Raw genomic sequence first — 23850 nt, forward strand, 5'->3', positions numbered from 1 at the left:
GTGTGTGTGTTAAATACATGGTAGTGTGTACAATGATTTCTTTTTATAGATTTCAATGTAGTTTGTGGTAATTAAAAACAAACATTAGCATTCTGCCCTTTTCTTTATATGAACTACTAGCTGTTCCCGCGACTTCGTCCGCGTGGAATTTAACTTTATTTTTCTAAAATAAAAATAGTTACTTACTCCTTATTACATCAGCTACCTGCCAAAAAAAGTCCCGTCAAAATCGGTCCAGCCATTTCAGAGATTAGTCGGAACAAACAGACAGAGAAATAATATTTATATTCATATGCATGTAGTGAAAAACGGTTATTTCAATATTACAAACAGACACTCCAATTTTATTTATATATATACTCCATACGTCCGAGGATCTTTTAGTCGAAGTCAAAGTAGGAAACCACTGAGTCATGACGTTGTTGTTGTTGAAATACACAATGTTGACAATGTAAATACGAGTATATTAACATAACACTATTAATATATTAACACAGTGATTTTAGAATCATTTCTTAAATTAAACACAATAATAAGTAAGTAACTATAAATAGTAATAAATACGTCGTCATACAAGACTCTACATGCTATATCGGTGTTCGGTCACTTGTTGGTCTCGTTACTGAGATGGTTGATCTATGATGCTACTTATCATCAAGTGTGCCCTCAGCTTGTTTACCATTCTAGTTATATAAAAAATATGCACAACAACCGGTTCTACGTCATAAATGTGCTACCGAGCCACTGCCTACTTTGAGCCGAATTATTCGTTAATCACTTTCGCGCGAGACGCATGTCGGTTTCGACTAAGATTGTTTTAATACTTCGAGTGTCTATTATTAACTTTCCTTCTACAAGTGGTGAATAATATTCTTCTATTACAAACCTGTGTTATAAAAATATGAATAATATTATTAATATCATATAACCATATATCATCAGCAACAATAACATGAAGTGCAATATTTTTCTGTAATTTACCATCATTACCTGAGTAAAGTTTTATTTGTTTGGCGTCTTCATCGCTGTTGACCTTTTATACAGATAACGTCTCGTCTCTTCCATAAATTTCAATGAGCGTAACGAATCATTCATTTACTTGGTAATAGAATAACAAAACAGATATGATGGCAGATATTATTACTATAATAGCAGTACTGTTAGTGCCAATATGAGCATTGGGATTGTATCAAAAACATATAAATGCAATATGCAAGTCTAAAAGAAGACTCGATGGCAAAACTGCTATTATAACTGGAGGTACTGCAGGCATGGGATTAGAAACAGCAATGGATTTCGCGCAAAGAGGTGCCAAAGTCATAATAGCTAGCCCTTATATAGAAGAGGGTAACTGTGCAAGAAGTTTAATAATCAGTAGCTCAGGAAATAAAAATGTCAGCTTCAAACTGTTAGATTTAGCGTCTTTGAAATCTGTACGCGAATTTGCAGAGGGAATACTTAAGAGCGAAGATCGTTTGGATTTGTTAATGAATAATGCGGGCGTAGGAACCCCTGGAGACTTTTTAACTGAAGACGGTATGAATTTTATAATGCAAGTGAACTATTTTGGTACATTCCTTCTGACGCTTCTACTATTGCCGCTGCTAAAAAGAACCGGAACTCTATCTGAACCGACTAGAATTGTAAATACCTCGTCACCTCTACGACACTTTGGTGTTATCGACATCAAGAATTTAAATAAGACTGGTCACTGGTTCTGTGCATTTATCTACGCAAATAGTAAATTATGTGATTTGTTATTCACTTATGAATTGGTTAAGAGACTGACGAATCGTAATGTTATAGTAAACACTGTTAATCCTGGCATAGTGGGGACAAGAATGATTCTTAGTCAAGGTTGGCTCTTTGGACATGTTTTGAGATTTTTCTGTCTTCTATTATTTAAAAATCCATGGGAGGGTGCGCAAACTGCCATACATGTGGCTGTAAGTATACGCGCCGGTCAAGTTAGTGGCGGACTTTTCAAAAATTGTAAATTATGTAACGATAAGATTCCGTACAACAATGAAATTATTAGAAGACTTTGGGAGGAATCAATGAAATGTGTTCAACTGAGAGAACATGAACTAGTGTTATGAATTGGTAATTTTTTATTTCTGTGTTAGGATTTTATGTAAATTATTTTATTTTGATTGTGATATTATTATAAGATTAGTCTTATTCTTTTATATTTGTTTAAATATATATTATAGCCACAATTAAATGATATTTTTGCTTAATTCTTTTTTTTATATTATAATCATCAATGAAGATATTTTTAAATTAATAGTGTATGCATAATAAGCGACAAATGCCATGTTTTCTCTTTATATTTGAAGTTAATAATCGTAAATTCTTTACGTATAATATATATATTGTATTCTTGTTTGAGAAAATGGTTTCAATATTATAATCATATAATTATTTGACTTATGTTTGTTTTTCTGTAATATAATTGAGAGTCTAACATTAAATTATTTCTTAGCGATTGTATCTGAAGTTACTGAAAGAAAAAATAATTTTAATCTAAGAGATAATTATAGACTCGTTCTGACAACACCCAACACATTTTCGTAAAATACTTAATAAAAAAAAAGGAGTTGCTTTTAACAACCTACCGACCACGACTTAGCCATTAACAAGATCTCTGATTATCCCATCTTTTGTTGCAGTCATGAAGCTCTTATCTTATTTATTTCTATACTCACTTTACCTTTTATTTTCATATTCTTATTTGATCTTTTATTCACCAAAGAGATGCAGTGACTGTTATTTTATTATGCTCGAACCCTTTTATAAATAACTCTACATTTTAGCGTCCTTACTACAACGTCCTTTATACAAGTTGTGGTTGGTTTACTAGTACATACTAATAATATTGCAAAGACTTTACGAGTACTAGGTACTAGTGGTACTAGTTACTTATATTAATAATGCTATTTACACACGAATGTAATCGGGAGTTAAATAATCTTAGGTTAATTTAATCTGACAATTATAAATATAACACTCTACTTTAAAGAACTTGGCGATCTAGCGGTTTAGCACACCTCCTTATGTCTCAGGTTCGATTCAACGCAATAGAAACATTTGTGTTCATTAATAAAATTGTTTCTGTCGGTCTGGGTGTGTTCTATGTATTTACAAAAAGAAATATCTAAGTGTTTATAACCCGTGACCATGTGAATCCGGTGTGATAAACCGCTAGACCACCGAGGTTGTTAATTATAAGAAGATCCTGATTTAATGAAAGGAATAATGGTCCAAAACCTTTTATATTTGCTCGTTAACCCTTTCTACTTTTTAAACAGCAGACGCAGACAACTTTATTCATCTACTTGCTCAGTTCATACTAATATATATTTAATTAAACTGTATCTAATAATTATTTGTGCTAATTATACGCAGTGGCATCGATGTGTACTAAACTTTATAACTGATGTGCAGGCGTTGCAATCCCTTCCGCTGGAGCTAGTAAAAGTGACGGTTGTTCAACGTCATGCAGTCGTTCATTGACCTGCCGAGATGTAACGTGTATTTCGCGTAACATTCGCACATAAAGGTCAAAATAACATAGATTGTAAGTATTATCAGCTTCTTCAAGTTGTCTTTGATTATTAATACTAATTACCTTTATTTATTGGAATTTAATTTATTGACAAAATTGTGGTTCACAAAACGACAATTTGTTGTCTATCGTCTTAGGACAGGACGCTGGTGTATTCCACTAATTAGTAATATTGTAAATAAATTTATAACAAAACATTAGAGTTATTATAAACCACGTAAATTAGTTATAAATATTAATACATATGTTATTTATTACAGGTATAAAACCAGCAAATTCTCAACAACAGAGTGCTATTGTGAATTGCGCGACCGCAACGCAGTGTATGAATATTCCGTGAGATATTAACCATTCTGTCATTATGTCTGTTATATTGCTCATCATAGAAATAATAATTATAGGCGGAATGATAGTTGGACTGTATCAGAAGAATACAAATCTAATGTGCAAATCTAAAAGAAGACTAGATGGGAAAACGGCAGTAGTCATTGGCGGTACAGCTGGTATGGGATTAGAGATTGCAGCTGATTTTGCTCATAGAGGCGCCAAAGTTATAATAGCCTGTCCTATAGAAGAAGAAGGACAACAAGCAAAAAAAATAATAATCAAAAGTTCCAACAATGAAAATATCGTATTTAAGTTATTGGATTTGGCGTCGTTGCAGTCTGTGAGAAGTTTCGCTGCAGACATTCTAAAGACTGAAGAGAGATTGGATTTACTGATCAACAATGCTGGAGTTGGAACTCCTGGTGATTTCTTAACAAGAGACGGCATGAATTTCATAATGCAAGTGAACTATTTTGGAATTTTTCTGGTGACAATGTTACTGCTACCGCTTCTGAAAAAGACTGGGACAGAGTCTGAACCGAGTAGGATAGTAAACACGTCATCGGTCATGCATAAAATTGGAAGACTTGATTTTAAGAATTGGAACAAAGTTGGGTACTGGTATAAGATACAAATCTATGGGAACAGTAAACTGTGTCTTTTAGTGTTCACCCGTGAATTGGCCAAGAGATTAAAGGGTACTAATGTTGTTGTGAACGCTGTAGATCCTGGCGCGGTAGGAACGAAAATATTTCAAAGCGCCGGCGTATCTTTCGGTAGTTTCGTAACGTTTATCTTCATGATCTTGTTTAAACAGCCTTGGGAAGGTGCGCAAACTGCTATTTATACAGCGATGAGCTTAAGAGCAGGGCAAGTTAGTGGGCAATTTTTCAAAAATTGTCAATTAAACAAAAACTTTAATATTCCATACGATGAGGAAACATTACAAAGATTTTGGAACGAATCGATTGAATGTGTGAAATTATAATACGATTTAATAGTAATTTCAAAATGTAAATTATTATGTGACCTGTTTATAAATAGGTATAAGTGTGTGATATTGATTTGTTGTAAGTAGCTATTATTATATTATAATAAAATGTTTACTTAATATCAAAGTTGTGTTGATCATTAATTGATTCTGATGCACATTATTCGTTGCTCTTATTTCCTATACTGTCCAATTGTAATGTATATTATAATTTCTAGAATCTGATTAAGCTCAAAATTCAGTTGCTTTGATGTCAGTATAATATATGTGTTAATGATATAAAGTTGAAATCCTTCACAAAAACTTTTCTAATACCATTGTTACGTATAAATTTTTTATATATATAATTATTTTTATAAACATTCATAATAGTGAATACATAATAGGCATTTATAATTATGTATGTGGATGTATTTAAAATTCTTGTTACGTATTTATTATCACCGACTTGTTTAGTAGGTACTCGTATATACCGCATTTGTGAATTGGGTACTGTTGCTATAAGGCGATTGGATAATGCTACTGGTAAAACTTTTGTTTCATGTTTTATTTTATTATCAATTTTATTTAAATAAATAAAAGAATGAAAATATCGAATTTTAGTTGATTTCGCTCAATGTAAATGAATAGTTGATAGTTGTTTATCATAATATAGCCTAGAATCTAGGGGTAAATACAGAACTTTATGGTTTTGTAAATTTTTTTTTTTGATAATATTTAATATATCTATTGGCGGGTACTAAGGGGGGCGCGCCAAGAGGCCATCCAAATAATATGTATTAGACGAGTTATAAAATTGATATAGATAAGATTTTTTCCCTTTGACATAGCGTTTATTTTGCCCAATACGCCACATATAATAGCCGAAAAATAGACGGGTAAATAAATAGGAACGAAGTATGTATTGTTATTATTAAATGCAGCTAGTGATTTGTAAACAGAATAATCAGGATAAGCCAATATACATAAAATAGATGTAAGACATGGATCTTGTGTAATAACATAGAACTAGGTTACTCAATTGCTCTCTAGCTAATCCGAAAGTTTAATATTTTTTTTATACCACGTAGATGGCAAACAATTATACGGCCCATCTGATGGTAAACGATTACCGTAGCCTACGGGTGTCGCGTGCGCGTTGCCGACCCATAAGAAGCCTTATTATACCCTTCTTGCAAAACCACATGCTGTAGTTTCTCGAGAAAAACTCGGTAGGTAGTTCATTCCGCAATCTAAGTGTATGCGGGAGGAAGCTCCTCTGAAACCGCCCTGTCCGAGACCACTTAGGTTTCAGCGCGTGGGGATGAATTCCCTGCCGGTGGCAAAAGGTAGCCGTGGGCATCATGTCAAACAATTCTTCAAAACACAATCCGTTGTATATTCGGTAGAACACACAACTCAAAATATAAGGAAACTGTAACAAAAGTGAAGTAAAAGATATATTTATCAACAATTATTATTTCGTTACAGCCAGCCAAGGTCTCCCAGTCCTTACTCTTGTTCTGTCAAGGACAAGGCCTGCTGACGTCACTACCGCCCCCGGGGATCGAAAGGCGCATGTCACGGGCTATGTCCATGGAGGAGTACGACAAGCCGAATATCAGAAGATTGTCCCTGACTCCAAGTGTCTCGGATTCTCCACCACCGAGGAAATTGTAGACCATGTGTGCAGCCTGCTCTATAAAGGAGTAGGCTTAATATTATATTGTTTCACTAAAAGTGGCTTTATATTTGTTTGAATGTCGTGATATGACGCGTCAGAACGGTATCTGTTTAGTATATTTAGTATGGTAACGTTCATACTAGTACGCTTAATGTGTTGTGATGGCTTCTGTTATTCCTCATAAGAAACGATCCCGGTAGAGTCAGAGCGGAGATATGTGTGATGAGGCCATTATGACACGTCAGACAAATGTAAGAAATGTGTTGTGATGGCTTCCGTTATGCTTCATAAGAAACGATCCCGGTAGAGTGAGAGTGAAGGTATGTGTGAAGAGGCCATCATGACATGTCGGACAAATGTAAGAAATGTGTTGTGATGGCTTCTGTTGTGCTTCATAAGAAACGATCCCGGTAGAGTCAGAGCGGAGGGACGTGTGAAGAGGCCGTCATGACACGTCAGACAAAAGTAAGAAAAGTGTTGTGATGGCTTCTGTTGTGCTTCATAAGAAACGATCCCGGTAGAGTCAGAGCGGAGGGACGTGTGAAGAGGCCGTAATGACACGTCTGATAAATGATCAAGCGCCTGTGTTGTGTTGTGACACGTCGGAGTTTTATCTTACCTAGAGTAACGACTGTATTGATTTAATATATCGTCAGAAGGCATCAGAACATGACATATTAATGTGAACACTAGCCATCACGTCACGTCACGATACATCAGACAAATATATATCCATCTTTAAACAGTTTACACGTCTTAAAGGATCGATGTTAAACCTAGTACGTTATATTACATGCATAATGGAACTAGTTACGTAGTATAAAGTTTATAGACTTGGTGTTACACCTAATGGGTCATATTATATAGAGCATGAAACTATTTTTATATTATTACGGAGCCGGTCATTAATCACGTGAATATCAAAGAGGCGGGGAAAGGTTCGTCAAAAAACACGAATTTTTTTCGTCAAACGCTCGTTATCTAAACCGAAAAGCGGCGTGTTTATGACCTTAACATTTCTAAGAATAAAATTAGATCATACACTATACTTGCAATTAGAAATTATTTAAAAAAATTAAGATTTTTGCAAGTACTAAATATACTCGTCATTTTGTGTGGTAGTGCGGGGTGGGGGGTGGGGGTGGGTGTTAGTTCTAAACCTTAACCTTACCACATGTCACTAAATGGGAAGGGGCGTAAAAAATTAATAAAAAATAATCATGCGATTAATGGCTGGAATTCTAACACGAAATTAGTTTAGAAATTGTAAAATTAAAGTATCGTAAATAAACTTGTATCGTCAGTTACAAATTGGCTTTAAATGCACGACTTTGCACGACCGATTACATTTAATTAGTGTATTGATAATGAAATTAAAGTTGTAAAACAATGTCTTTTGCATATCACTTTCATAATTTCAATTAGAATTTGTAACATCAATCGCAAATACATTCAGTCGGTTATTATAAATGGACGCTCCGTAAGGATCTTCAATTTAGTATTTTTTAAATCAAATAATTGTAATATTAATTAAGTCGTATTTAATTTAGTATTGTAGTATTTTTAATTCTAATTCATTTTAAATTATATTTACATTATGTGAAATTATTTACTTATTTCGTAAAATTATTACGCTATGTTATATTTATGAATTTTTACATTATGTTCCACGGAATTAGATGTACAATCCGTTCTATACCATAAATTCTAATGTGTCCGAAAGATATGTTGAACATAACATATCTCACGGTTGTGTTTAACACATCATAAATAAGGATTAATAGAGTAAATTGGATTTATGATGCAATTATTTGGATGTAAAATTAATAACTAGCTATTTTATTTTTTACATATTTACTTTCATTCTTCCAATTTTAAAATTTTCTGATAACTCTGATAAAATAAATAAGTTTTAAATTATTTTAATAATATCCAGACCAATAAGTATAAATTATGTAAAATAATAAGTTTAAATAAAATTCAGATTTTGTATAAATCGTAATAACAAGTCCAAATCTAGATATAGAAAAAGTTTGTCTATATAACGAGAACTATTGATGACATTGTTTTTTCATTTCTTTAATGTGTACCATTAAACTCTTAAACTGAGAATATGAAATAAAATATAAAAATGTATTATTTCTTTTTTATCTTTATTTTCATATTCCCATAGAGACATGGGTTGAATTATGATATAATTTTGCGAAGCTTAAGCGTTATGTGAGAGCGTGTTTTGATCGAATATTTTGAAAAAAAACATTCTTCATCTGCGATCTTTGGTATAAATTGTAGAGTATAAAAGTATCAGAGAAATGTTAATAATAATAATAAATAAATTCATTATTATTATTATTAGTACTTTAGTTAAACTTAAACTATATCGTTGGGACATACCGACGAACTTTTCTGACTATATGCTATAGTTATTTTTAAACTTTCGTGTTTAATATACATTATTTATATTATTAATCGGGTCTTAGCACGAATAATTTTATGGCAAATAAAGGTATTTACCTCTCTCGACGTTTCGACTAGGTTGCACTAGCCGTGGTCACGAGCTGACTTGACATAAAATTATTGTTGTTAAGACCCGGTTAATAATATAAATAATGAACTATATGCAGTTGTAAATTTTATTTTGATGTTCATTATAGTATTTTCTATGTAGACACTATGTTATATTATACTATATTTCACGTAGGTATGTTAATCACAAAGTAGAGTGTAGATATTGGGAATTTGCTGTAAAAACATACATCTAATAGTAGTATATATATAGTATATCTATATTAGTAATAAGAATATAGGTTTTAAGAATCATATTGAAAATCATTATTCTCTTATACTTTAGTACAAAACACTAATTTACTTTTTATTTACTATATAAAGCATATCTATATACTAGAACCAAAAAAAGATATTACATAAATTTCAGAGAAAAATTAAATATTAATGTTTGTGTAGATATTAAAAATATTATTGCAAGTTTCAATTTATATTTACTAAGTAATTGGATAAAGAATGCAACGAACTAAATTAAAAATGGATAAATAATAATTATATATAGTAAGAAAATTAATATTTTACCTTATCTATTATTATTTCTAAGTACAAAATTGTGGAAGGGATTATATAATATTTTTGTAAACAGCATGTAATATTTTACCTTTAAATATAAAATAATTAAAACAGTATAAGAATTATATTTGTAGTTTTTCTGTATACAGGTTATATAACGGTCTCGGTGGTCTATCGGTTTGGACACCGCTTTATTTTCGATGGTCGCAGGTTAGATTCGTCAAAAATTTGTATTCATGAGTAGGATTGGTTGCCGTTACAATCGTTGTGTCGTTTGTTGTCTGGGTGTTTTTTATGTATATAAAGTATTTTTATATGTATATAAAGTATTTTATAAAAATCTATCTATTTATCCATAACACGAGCACTGCTTACCTTGGAACTAGATGGCGGTGTGTGATTTCTCCTGGGCGATTATTGTTATATACATATATAGTAATAGACCAGTTTGTGGACGTTATACTATATGTATATATATGTAGTATAACGTCCACAAACTGGTCTATTGCGTGCGCCAAAATACTTCCGTCGAGTGTGCAGTAGTGTGCAGTCTTGCGATGCAAAAAATTGCAATATAATTAGGTCATACTTATGTGACCAGCAACTGCCTTGCTTCAACTATTGTGGGGAATTTCTAATCTACATATAGATAAAATTGGAGTGTCTGTAATATTCAAATAACCGTTTTTAATACATGCATATGAATATAATACGGTACATACACCAAAATATTTTTTACAATTTTTGTCTGTCTGTTTGTTCCGGCTGGACCGATTTTAGGGCTTTTTTTGGCAGGTAGCTGATGTAATAAGGAGTAACTTAGGCTACTTTTATAAAGTTAAATTCCACGCGGACGAAGTCGCGGGGACAGCTAGTTATTATAATAAAATATAGCTCATTTTATTATACACACATTTAATGCTTACAGACCTGAGAATGTTCGGAATCCTCATTTTTGGCCTATCTTTTCTATTAAATTAATATTTAAAGCAAGAACCTCACCTTCACTGAGAACCTAATATACTAAAGTTTACAATGAAAATCAGTTGTATCAATAAACCAATTTATTAAACGCGAACAGACGGTACACAAACTTTTTCAGTGGTTTACTACACAAAAGACTGGCACAAGTACTACACAATTACACTTACAGTGACATCCGGATCGCCGCATGCCGCGCGACTCGCCACTAAACTTCGCAAGGTAAAATATGTATAAAAAAAAGTTTTAGTAGAATAATACAATAAAATCCAGACGTTTCTCCACTCAGTATTTGCTAGAAAATTTAGAGAAAAAAAAAAACAAAATGAAAGCAGCTTCGCAAGTTTACTGAACGGAGAAATTAAACAGAGAGGGAGTACTCGTCATAAGAGATTGCAGAGCAGCGGACACCAACTCGAGCGTCATCCGACCTCCGCGGACATTTTCGAACCTTTATAAATTTTCACAGTTCTGCCATAATAAATATTATAAACACATGCGGCCGCGGTTTTGTAGCGTCCGCTTCGGCGGCGACGCTGCGCAGCGCCATACTGCACAACGCACAGGGACTATAACCCGCACAAGAACATCACTGGTCTGGGAACTGTGCATCAACAACTTACTTGATGTATGCAGACGCATTTGGTGCATTAGGCAGATTTATAACAGTCCATTTTACAAAACTCACAGGGATTATAATCGCGCACAAAATCATTGGTCTGGGAACTGTGCATCAATAACTATTTGGTGGTACGTGCATGCAGATGTTGCATTCCGCCGATTTAGAACCGTTCTTTTTGCAAGTGTTCTTCGAAAAATGAATGAATTTCAATGTACTTTATCGTTCCAATATAAAAGCACTGCTTCTAATTTCACTGGTCTATTATTAAATCGTCTTTTATATTAAATCGTATTATATGGTGGCAGGTGGCATGAGCTCGCGGCGGGAGGGTGTCACGCCCCCCGCGGCCGCTGTCACAGCTCATCGTCGCAGCCAGGCTGCATGTCTGAAGTCTCAATGGCCACTTCATCATAATCTCGCTCAAGTGCAGCCAGGTCTTCCCGGGCTTCTGAAAATTCGCCTTCTTCCATACCTTCGCCGACATACCTGCGAAAATTAGGATACATATATGTTTTATTCATTTAATATTGTAGTTGTCGACTAAGATTCTAAATAGGGATGAACTCTTTTATATAAATGTATAGATATTTTTCTTATCAGAAGCCACATGTTCTGAACAATGTTGTCAAATATTTTGGAAGAATTCTAACAGTCTTCGATATAAAGTTATAATTAAATTTTGACCTATTCGATTGGCTTATGGCTAGTATATATAGCAACTTGTACCGCCTGATTAATTAATTTCGGAATTGTAGAAAAAAATAGATTAGGCCGACTGAATATCCCAAACAAAGATAATTTCTAGTCTTAGTACGTATTTGAAACTACATTAGGGCGACAGGTGGGCGATGCAGATTCTAATTCCATGTGAATGAAACTATTGATAAACAAATACACGTTTATAAATTTTAAAATATTACTTTTTTAGTTATCTTGCATCGATTTGATATATATATTTATGGACCACAAGCCAGGAACATGTCAATGTTTTCGATTTTCTCCCGTTCCAAAACTTCTAAAATGTTTAAACCCTTAGAACCGTAGCGGACTTTCACTAAGCCACATAACACAACTTTCAGTTTTCAATCGGAAGAGTAAACAATTGATGAATGACTACGAGGACTATAATATTACAATGAAATTAGATATTTAGATACCAGTGTACAAACGCCCGCTTTGAGTACATGAGGTCAAACTTGTGATCCAGTTTGCCCCAGGCCTCCGCGATGGCCGTCGTGTTGCTGAGCATGGAAGCGGCGCGCTTCACCTGCGCCAGGTCCCCGCCTGCTACCACCGATGGCGGTTGGTAATTTATGCCAACCTGAACAATATAGGACCAATTAAACTAATTGTAAATTGTAAGGGGTCTGAAAAATATAAGACCAACTATAATTGTAAAAAGGAAGAAAGTGGTACCTAAAATATAGGTATCAGGAAATATATATAATATAAGATTTGCACAGTACATTGCTAGCAATGTACCGTATGTTAGGTTGAACTCCACGTGGGGCCATCTTGAAACCATAGTGGTAAATTGCAATTTGCCAAGATGGGCTTACTGACCTTTATGCTCATTTTATCATCCTCCACAGGTGCCCCGTCAGCATAAACTGTTAGCGCAGGTCCCACTTGTCATTATTCCCATTATCATCCTAAAAAATGCTAAGATGTTCCTCTATCATTAATGTGACCTTGAAGCCTGTTGGACACCAATCGACGAATCGTATTCCGGCCCTGCCCTTCATCGCCGCTATAGCTGCGTTCACGTCTTTCGGCACCACATCGCCCCTGTACAGCAGGCAGCAGGCCATGTACTTGCCATCGCGAGGATCACACTTCACCATCTGATTCTGTGGCTCGAACAGTTCTGCTGTGATCTCTGATACGGACATACCTTCGTGGTATGCCTAAAAAAATGAATAGTTTGTTTTCACAATCTATATGTTTTTTCACGTCCAGTGAGGACGTATAGATTTTGATAGAGATATTACTGTTATAATTCTTGTATTCCTAAAAGTAATAACAGTAATATAAATGTTAAGCTATCTTGGTAAAATGCAGTTTTTCATTGCTATACTTCAAGTCTAAAATAGGATAACTAAAGTTTTAATAACTACTAAAGTTTAGATTATACAAATTCATTATGTTCAAAATTGGGAAGGTGTTTAAAGAGAAAATATTCAACAAAGATAAAAATAACGTCAGACTTATTTTAAGTGTTTCTCGCAACTATGACATACTCGTGATCCGGCCCAACTAACAGTTTTGTATATACTAACATATATCAGTGATAAAGTAACTACGTATACAATACATGATACCTTGTCCGCGGATACAACTGGTGCGTACGCGGCTAGAGGGAAGTGTATCCGAGGGTAAGGAACTAGATTCGTTTGAAACTCCGTGAGGTCCACGTTGAGAGCGCCGTCGAAACGCAATGAAGCAGTTATTGATGATACTACCTGTACAATTATAACAAAATAATATTTCAGTGAAAGAACGGCTTTAGATTTATTTATTTGAGCGACCAACAAAGACACACTATGTGGGTTCAGGTAGACTGTTGACTTAATTACTGGTTGCCACGGCATGCATAAATGTTTACATCGTTTGGTTCGGACATCACAATAGCATGTGACACCCTGACTAAGTCATCCCAGATTATAATCGAATCAGCTTACAATGAAAACTGCTAGGCGGCTGAAAGATGACTGGGGTAAACGTTTTTAAGCGATAATAAAATCCTGCTGTCAAGCACATTCCTTCTCTCATTTTATATTATTCGAAACTGTTGTTGGTCTTACATTATATTTAATTCGATTTTTTTATTATTTCATCGACTATTTCTACATAATTCAAGATAATAGCTGCCTTTACACGATACATTCGTTCACGCGCGATTTATAACAGGAAAGCTAGCGTGCGCAAACATCTCTTTCCTTTCTCTTTCGCGCGTCATTGTATGTCATTGTCTTTCACATGTCATCTTTTAAAATGTAACATAATTTTCTAGAAATACGTTTTTATCATTAAATCTGTAATTATATATTTTGCAATGAATTACTTATTACAAAAAGATGCAAAAGCACGCACGTTTGAAACACGGGAATGCGCGATAAGGCGGCGCATGTGCTCTCTCGTTCTCTTTATTTACATTTACATGAAAAAGCTTGCGTGAAAGGCGATTTGCGTGTAAAACAGCGTACATGTACTCGTAAAGGCAGTCATTTACATATAGAGTCTGTGTAAAACTGTGTAAAGGCGATTCGCGCGTGACAGAACCTAAGTGTAAAGGCAGCTAATGAATTTAAAAAATATATACTTGTGAAATAAGCCTATTGAGGTTGGCATACGATGGCCTCTCTATAGACAGTCGCCGCCGGCAGATGTCATAAATGGCTTCGTTGTCGACCATGAATGCGCAATCAGAGTGGCTGATGGTCGCGTGAGTGGTCAACACAGCGTTGTACGGTTCTACCACCGCTGTTGACACCTGAGAAGACATGCAAGATATTCAAACATCTGTACACTACCAATGATAAAATAATAGCTAGCTAAAATAGTCATACCAATAATAATAGTTTTTACAAAAACTAGTGGTCGACCATAATTTAACGTTCAAATTCAAATTTAAATTCAAAAATCATTTATTAATGTAGGACATTTTAGCCGCTTATAAACGTCAATTTTTTACATTATAATTTTATGTTTTTCCCTACCGTCCAGTTCGGTATATACATAGATCCAATTGAGAAGAACTGGTAAGAAACAAATGATTTTTTAAAGCCAGTTTGTTTATATACCATATTTATTTATATATAGGTGTCTCATTCGGATAAAAATTAAAGACAATATTAATTTGACCACAGACTAACAATAAACAAAAGAGTAGATATATGTGCGTGTGCATTGATTTAAAATATTTTAATGCAAAATATTTTTAATGTCAAATATTAAACTCGGCCGTTCCATCGTGATATACACAGCCAAATACATAGATGTAGTATCTCATAATATTAGTTCTGTTACTAATCTTGGATTTATATAAAATATACAGTAAATATATTATTTTGTAACGTACGTCAAATCTTATCACGAGTATGCAATAATATCAAGACATCTTTGGATGATGTAATCAAGACAAGAAAGTGTGCGTCAAAAACGAGAGTGAAAGTTGTTAAATCGTTGAATAATATTTGAAATCATAGCGTCACCTATGGCTATACACGTATAATGTTCTACGTTTATTATTACTAGGTGTATTATAATCTTATTAATATGGTAAATGCGAAAGTTCGTGAGTATGGATGGATTTTTGTTACTCTTTCACGCAAAAACTACTAAACGGATTCTGATGAAACTTTACACCAATATAACTTTCTAGCTGTGCCCGCGGTTTCACTCACGTTAATTTTTTAATATAAAATATAGCCTATGCATTATACTAATGCATAAGCTGTACTGTCAAAATCCGTTCAGTAGTTTTTGCGTGAAAGAGTAACAAACATCCATACTTACAAACTTTCGCATTTATAATATTATTAAGATATCTCAGAATAACATAAGCTATAAATTTAATGCGGACGAAACCACGGGCACAGCTAGTATAACTATATTACCCACTACTTATTTTTTTAATATAAATGGTACGTAACAGGTCAATTTATAAAATATAATTTAATAGTGTTACTGTACAAGTCAAGAATAAAATGGTGCGAAATGAAGAAATACAATGTAATGTAAATTTGTTTCTAGAGTCGCCTGGCTGTTGTCTTATTATTATAATCGTAATAATATTTGACGGTCTCGATGGTCTAGTGGTTTAGCACACCGCCTTACTTCCGATGGTCGTGGAGTCGGTGTATTTAGAAAAAAATGTATTAAGTATTTCTATTTATTATCTCTTAATTAGTACCCAAAGCATAAGCTTTGCTTAGCACGACGCTAGATGGCGCTGTAAATGCTTATGCGTTGGGATTATGCAATCCAGTGGTTATTAGTCAAACGTTCTAATCTAAGGAAAAAAATATTTAACTTACTTGCGGCGCTGGATATATTGCAAATTCCAGTTTACTCTTTTTGCCAAACTCGTCTGACAGCTTCTCCATTAGTAGCGATGTGAACCCCGAGCCTGTACCGCCTCCAAACGAGTGAAACACGAAGAAACCCTGGATAAAATTATTATATAAGTTTGAAATATACACATTTCTATAAGTTTCACAAATTCATTATCGTGATTTAAAACATTTTCATTATACTTAAAACATTTTCATTATTTTTAAAACATTTTCATTGTAACATTTACATAGAATGCTTTCAGCTGTATTATGTTCTCAAAATTGTGCTTCCTCTGTTGTTACTTCTTAAGGCAATATACAAAAAAATCTGAGCAAAAGGTCTGAATGAGGTTTTTTAGGTTATCGACGACTAGGAAAATTGAGGTCTAAATGAAAAAGTATAATGGTAACAAAGGATAAATACGACTAAGCTAGACCAGATATGTATTTAAAAGATTGAGTCCTATACGAAGTTCGAATGAAATATGAATGTTTTATTTAGTATATATCCGAATGGCAATGAAGCTTTTGGACTACAAACTTCATTGCTACCAAGAAAGCGTAAAGCTTTTGGACTACAAACTTCATTGCTACCAAGAAAGCGTAAAGCTTTTGGACTACAAACTTCATTGCTACCAAGAAAGTGTAAAGCTTTTGGACTACAAACTTCATTGCTACCAAGAAAGTGTAATGCAGATGAAGTTGCGCTGGTCAGCTATTTCTATTTGTACAGCATCCCTCTAGTAAAATTAATATGTAATCAAGTACTTTAGTTTTCACTAGCTGTACCCGCGACTTCGTCCGCGTGAAATTCACCCTTATTTTTCAGAACTAAAAGAATTTTTCTAAAATAAAAGTAGCCTAAGTTACTCCTTATTACATCAGCTACCTGCCAAAAAATGTCCCGTCAAATTAGCCCGAGATTAGCCGGAACAGACAGACAAAAATAGTAAAAAATGTTATTTTGGTGTATGTACCGTATTTATATTCATATGCATGTAGTAAAAAACGGTTATTTCCATATTACAAACAGACACTCCAATTTTATTTATATGTATAGATATCTCAGGACAATTCACACAGCGCCATCTAGTCCCAATTTAAATAGAACTTCTATAACATAAGCTACTACTAGGAATACTAGACAACTGATATAAACTTAAATACATTTTTTAATACATAAAAAATACTCCTATAAATGTTTGTACTGTGAAGAATCGAACCCCCAACCAGCAGAATAATGCTGTATCCTAAACAGATACAGTACAGAGGTCGTCATTCATGTATAGATAAGTGCATCTTCATACTCACCTGTAGTCCAGTGCATTGGTCGGCCAGTTTCCGTACCCGCTCCATCACAGGGCCCAGAACCTCGCGGCCGGTAGAGTAGTGGCCGCGTGCGTAATTGTTGGCTGCATCTTCTTTACCAGTGATCAATTGTTCAGGGTGGTACAGTTGACGGTATTCACCGGAACGTACTTCATCTATATACGAAATGAAACGTTACGTTCATTAGCTAAGAATATAGTGTTCACAATGATTATAGAATCGGATATATACATATGTATATAATTCTATATTTTGTTTTATGTGAAGAGATATATTTTTTATATCGATGATTATGCTTCTGTTGGTAATTCCATAAATTGTATAATGTAATAATAATTATTACATTATACAATTTAAAATTAGAATATGAATCTTATAGAATAATAATATTAATAATCTCAGGACAATTCACACAGCGCCATCTAGACCCAAGTTAAGCTAGCTAAAGCTTGTGTTATGGGTACTAGATAGCTGATACATATACAGTTTTTTTTTTGTAAATACATTCATATTATACATAGAAAATACCCAGACCGATAAAAACAATCATACTCATAATACAAATGTTTGTGCCGTGCGAGGAATCGAACCCGCGACCATCGGTCGTAAAGCGGTGTGCTAGACCACTAGACCATCGAGGTCGTCAGATAATCGTCAGAATAGTATAGAAAATTCTTTATTAATATAAACTTTAAGCACTTTTAAATAGTCATTACTTTTTTTAATTACCGCTCATTTGGATAGCTGTCTCATCAAAAGACGAACGAGCAAGAGCTTGCGTGTTGCTCTTTTAAATAATAGACTACAAGCCAATGTTAAAAAAAATCCTGTGAAATGAACTAACGTACATAAATAACGCTTAGAAGGCTGATACTATATCAAAAAATAACTCTGAGCACAATGCCGTTATTTCTGAGCGGTACAGGTGAGTACATGAGTAAATGGAATTTCACAGGTACAATATATTCAAATAAACTCATTACAAGCACTTTTGAATAGTCATATTTTGACTCTACCACTCATTCGGAAAGCAGACTCATCACAAGAAGAATGAGCAAGAAACTTGTGTGTTGCTCTTTTGAATAGATTTTTTTACATAAATAATTACAGTATAACAAAGTAAGAGGCACGCGATAATCAACGTAGAAATCGCTATGCACTCATTATTAGAGCAATCAGATAATATTGTCAGTGCTATGGATTTTAAGTCTTTCTATAAAACATTATTATCGTTAACGAATTCTTCAATTTTATAGTAAGCTATTTTACAAAGCAAGTGTTTTATATGAGGAAAACTTCTGTACGACTAACTATTAATGTACGGCTTTTTTATAGTTTATAGATGATTAAAAATAAATGTCGAAAAACCTAGTACCGTTCTAAAGTGGTGGTGACGGAAGTCAGTGCAAGTGTTTTATTCGCCGATAATAAGGTCATTTATTACTGTACGGCATTTTTTTTTTGAGGGTTGATAATGGAATGGTGCACCCGCCTGCGCTAACGGTTTACGCTGGTGGGGCACCAGTGGAGGATGATAAGAGGTGCATGAGGTCAGGTCAGTTAGCTCATCATGCAAAATTATCAGGAATTTAACACGATGGTTTCCAGGGGGAACCGCGTGGAGGTCGACCTGACATGGCACATTGCTAGCAATGGGGTTATCTTATTAAGTTGAAATGTGTGAATACAAACTACCAATTAGCATAACTCATTAAAGGTAAAATATTGAACTTATTACAATACATTATTTTTATTTTTTTATAGGAACAAACACACAACATTGTGTTTGTATGTTGATGTAAAATATAGATTTTCAAGTTGTCATAAAAAATTACATTAATTATAAAATAATTCCAAAAATGGTCATTCGAGTACATCATCATCATCATCATCGCAGCCCGCAAGACGTCCACTGCTAGACATTTGAGTAATTTTCAACATTTCTCTAATACAGTGACTTCACCTTTTTTGTAAAACAATTACATCACAATGGCACCACGGATAAAAAGACATGTTACCAATGACAGTCGCTTCCAGATCCACCATCACAACCCTCGGCACCATCTTGCCCCTGTCTGCCTCCGAAAAGAACGTATTGAAGCAAGAGTCGCTGGAGTTGGGGTCCGCCTCGCAGACAGGCAAGGTTCCGTCTGGCCGGATGCCGTGCTCGAGGCAGTATAGCTGCCAGCACGCCACGCCCATCTGTACCCCTGCCTGCCCCACGTGCACTGAAATGCACTCCCTCTGCTCGCATACAAAATATACACACGTTATTATAAGGCATCCAACAGACCGCTTGACCGGACGATAGGGGGCGAGTGCAGATGGCACTCCGAACCCGCGGAAGGACTTATGGAGCGGCTGAAGGCCATCTCCCGCCTGACGGATACGACTTTAGTCTGAGGGCACCGCTAGGGGTTCAAACCTCGGCTCAGGCCGTTGTAATATCGATCCCCGCTTGAATTGGACAGGGTATCGATCTGAGGAGGGGGGGGGGGGGTCAAGTAAGTGTAATGCAGGCGAAGTTGCGCGGTTCAGCTAGTATCTTCATAGTGATTTCACTGCCATGTCTCATCTTTAAAGCCACAGCATATTACTTGATAAATGAAATAGGCAACAATAAAGCACCAAATGAAGACATTATTGTCTAAAAAAACATACACATGCAAACAAAACTAAAGCATGCAGTTGGTCTAAAAAACAATCAAATGTATTTGCCTCTTTATTGCCTCAAAGGTTTGTTAAATTGGTAATATTTTGGAGATATACCAACCACCATCAGCTATTAGAACGGAAAGCATATGGTTAAGTCTTCATATCAAATTATCAATACAGAAATCATCTTATGACAAGTATATATAAGAGAAAGGTACAGATAAAAAGTTCCGACTCTGTCAGAGTTACACCTAAATATTTTACAGAATTGACATATCCAAATGACACGTATAAAAAATGGAAGAAATTTACAAAAAGACATTTATTAAAATAAATATTAAATTACGCAAGTGCCAAATGAATTTAAGCTTTACAATAAGCAAAATGAGTATAATCTGGTAATATAATTTACATAACAGCAAGTATCTCGTATTTTTAGATTCAGTTTAGCTCATATTTATTATATTATACTAGCTACCCACCTCGCTTCGCACGAGTGTACATGTATTATACATATAAACCTTCCTCTTCAATCACACTATCTATTAAAAAAAACCGCTTCAAAATCCGTTGCGTATTAAGATTTAAGCAGGGACATAGGGACGGTCAGACAGCAACAGCGACTTTGTTTTATACTATGTAAAGATGTAGATAAAAATAATACGTAGAAATGTAACCGAACAAAAATTATCATGAGTCTGATACAATTCTGATTATAGACTTACATGCACTAGTTTTAGGATTCTTACATATTATTTTAAATATCACTAAGAATACTTACCATGATGGTGTACTGATAATTTTGATAAATCCGATGTAAAATTAAATAAAACCGATTAAATTAAAACGTTATTGATACAAAAATTTTGTTGGAACTGAAATTTTGAAATACATTGAGAATCTGAGCGCGACTGATGGGTTGCTTGAATCGATTGTTTTTTTATTCCATGTTTAAATATTATGAAAAATTCCATACGGCCAGCGATTTTAGTTAAAAATGTAATAACAAGTTTTGTATAAAATTCTAGGTTTTATTACATTGACTCTATTATGTACCTATTACAGTTTATCTTTCCTTTGCTTTTATCTTATTGCTAGCTACTCGTCCCGGCTTCGCACGGGTGTACATGTATTATAAATTTTTTTTTTTATAACACAGGGGACAAACGAGCATGCGGCTCACCTGATGGTATGTGATTACCGCCGCCCATGAGCACCCGCAACACCAGGGGAATTGCAAGTACGTTGTCGGCCTTTTAAAAAGGAGTAAGCTCTTTTCTTGAAGGTTTCAATATCGTATCGGTTCGGAAATACCATTGCTGGAAGGTGATTCCACAATGTGGTTGTATAAATACATACAAACCTTCCTCTTGAATTACTCTATAGATTTCTAAAAATTGCATTAAAATCCGTTGAGTAGTTTAAAAAATATATTATATTATATTTTATAGTATGTAAAGATTTGGGGTCGGCGTAATGTATTTTTCTGTCTGTGATTCCTATCACCTGACATGTCTGAGCTTACTCTCGATTTATAATTATCATCTTTCACCTAGCGACAATTATTTTTATTTCAATTAACAGCTACCTGCTTCTAAATAATAATTACATTTTTTAATAAATATTTATTTATATTTCTATTTTTAAATTAAATATAACATTAGTCACAGAAAATACTTTTATTTTAATTGCACTTTTATTTTATTTTTCATTAAACTTCGAATAGTAGCGTACATTATTTTTTTTTACTTATTAATTATCCAATAATAATAACATGTTTTATATATTAAAAAAGAGAAATAAATTTTGTTATATTATTATGTTTTTTTCCAGTAGTTATATCCTGATTATCAATTTTTGTTATATTGCATGAACAATGCAATAATGTATTCTAAATTAGTAAATAAGTATAAATTATTAATTACATTTATTAAATATAAATATAAATTAATAATACATTTATTCACCTACAAAGAAACATATGTGAATTGAAGGAAATTATTTTATTTTAAGATTGTTATACATACCTACTATTTTTAGAGGTCGCTGGAGGGTGGTAAGCACGCAGCAAGTGATGGGGGAGGACCCTATAATGTTGGACCTATTATGGCACAATGGATCGATGGGACCAGCCGTTAGACGGGGCGGACCCTCGGGAAGCTGTTGTAAGTTAATTTGCATTTTTTTTCTCAACTAGTTAGCATGAGAGGAGAAACTATTTAGATTTATACAAATACTAGCTGTGTCCGCGTTTACAGCTGCGTGAAATAGCCTATATGTTATTCTGATGTATAAGATATATTACTGTAAAGTTTCATCAAAATAAGTTCAGTAGTTTTTGCGTTAAAAAGTAACAAACATCTGTCCATACTCACAAACTTACGCGTTTATAATATTAATAAGATGTCAAAGTTATCCGCATACTAATATTATAAATAAGAAAATTAATTTGTCTGTCTGTAGATCTTTTACCTTTTGACGACTATTTAGGTGATTGAGCTTACAGATATCTAACGTGAATATAATACCTAATAATAATATAGGACAACTCAAACAGCGCCATCTAGCTCCAATCTAAGCAGAGCTTGTGTTACGTGTACTAGACAACTGATATAAATACATAGATACATTCTTTTTGTAAATACGTACGATATATATCGAAAACATCCAGATCCATACAAACAACCATAGCAGTATGGTTATCCTCACGTAGGTGAATATAAATGTTTGGCATCGTGCGTGGAATCGAACATGCGACCATAGGATCAAAGACGGTGTGCTATAACCGCTAGACCAGTGAGGACTTCACGACAACTTTGTACGAAGTATGGGATATAAAGAAATACTAATAATTAATATTAATATATGTAAATATTGATTTCTTAAAAGACTGACTGGAAAATTGCTTTTATTATTTTAACATTCGCTGAGAATTCCTATGCATAAAAAATTAATGTAATAAATAGTAATTTTTAATAATAAAACCTATTACAATCTCGGCATAAGTACGGCAATAAATAATAATCTTTAATATCTAATAACTAATAACCTCGGTGGTATAGCGGTCTAGCACACCGCTTTACGACCGATGGTCGCGGGTTCGATTCCTCGCACGGCACAAACATTTGTATTCATGATGGTATGATTGCTGTATCGGTCTGAGTGTTTTCTATTATGTATGTTATATGTATTTACAAAAAAAATCTATGTATTTGTATCAGTTATCTAGTACCCATAACAGAAGCTTTAGCTAGCTTAACTTGGGTCTAGATGGCGCTGTGTGAATTGTCCTGAGATTATTATTATTATTATAACAAAATCTATTACTAGTTACTACTACTTGTAATAATTTGTTAGAAAAAGGAATGTGATTATAAAATTTGGAAATAGTATAAAAGTCCGTTGACTTCCCTAGAGTATATAAAAGTTTATTTACACACAAACAAACAACCGTGACTGTAAGTACGGCTGAATATAATAAATCATTTCTTTGTTTCTTAACACCTAATTCAGTCACACTCCAACACTGCAGTTAATCCTTGTAAACATGTATTCAAATGTAAAAAAAGTCCAAGTTCC

At 33.9% G+C, this 23850-nt stretch overlaps 3 protein-coding genes and 1 pseudogene across 4 annotated transcripts in view; 3 read left to right on the plus strand and 1 right to left on the minus strand.

Annotated features, from left to right (window-relative positions):
* Nucleotides 1–7094, plus strand: part of LOC131854315 (uncharacterized protein ZK1073.1) — a 48134-nt gene extending 41040 nt beyond the window's left edge. The window contains exon 9 of the mRNA XM_059205413.1: nt 6357–7094. Coding sequence (XP_059061396.1) covers nt 6357–6545 — 189 coding nt within the window. The 3' untranslated portion in view covers nt 6546–7094. The remainder of the gene's footprint in view (nt 1–6356) is intronic.
* Nucleotides 871–2208, plus strand: LOC131854303 (retinol dehydrogenase 11-like; annotated as a pseudogene).
* On the plus strand, nt 3469–4969 carry LOC131854304 (retinol dehydrogenase 13-like). Its single transcript, XM_059205402.1, has 2 exons — nt 3469–3580; nt 3829–4969. The coding sequence occupies exon 2, from the start codon at nt 3930–3932 to the stop codon at nt 4881–4883; it is 954 nt and encodes a 317-aa protein (XP_059061385.1). The 5' UTR covers nt 3469–3580; nt 3829–3929; the 3' UTR covers nt 4884–4969.
* A 4415-nt stretch (nt 7095–11509) lies between the features above and the next one.
* LOC131854300 (tubulin alpha-8 chain-like) lies at nt 11510–21194 on the minus strand. 2 transcript variants are annotated; one of them, XM_059205398.1, is made up of 9 exons: nt 21053–21194; nt 19635–19860; nt 17599–17771; nt 16270–16398; nt 14553–14723; nt 13552–13692; nt 12922–13137; nt 12388–12551; nt 11510–11716 (listed from the first exon to the last, which is right to left on the minus strand). In XM_059205398.1, the coding sequence occupies exons 1-9, from the start codon at nt 21053–21055 to the stop codon at nt 11584–11586; spliced, it is 1356 nt and encodes a 451-aa protein (XP_059061381.1). In that variant the 5' UTR covers nt 21056–21194; the 3' UTR covers nt 11510–11583. The 2 variants fall into 2 exon arrangements, with proteins under 2 accessions (XP_059061381.1, XP_059061380.1); XM_059205397.1 differs by having other exon boundaries at nt 19635–19863.
* Nucleotides 21195–23850: the final 2656 nt, after the last annotated feature.

This window comes from Achroia grisella, unplaced genomic scaffold, assembly GCF_030625045.1.
Source record: "Achroia grisella isolate CSIRO2021 unplaced genomic scaffold, CSIRO_AGI_Agris_v1 utg976, whole genome shotgun sequence".
Lineage (NCBI taxonomy): Eukaryota > Metazoa > Arthropoda > Insecta > Lepidoptera > Pyralidae > Achroia > Achroia grisella.

Coding starts and splice junctions, on each gene's coding strand:
- LOC131854304 (XM_059205402.1), top strand. CDS start 3,930: ATGTCTGTTATATTGCTCATCATAGAAATAATAATTATAGGCGGAATG.
- LOC131854300 (XM_059205397.1), bottom strand. Junction 12,552..12,921: donor GGTGTCCAACAGGCTTCAAG/GTCACATTAATG, acceptor TATATTGTTCAG/GTTGGCATAAATTACCAACC. Junction 11,717..12,387: donor AAGCGGGCGTTTGTACACTG/GTATCTAAATAT, acceptor TAATTTTCGCAG/GTATGTCGGCGAAGGTATGG.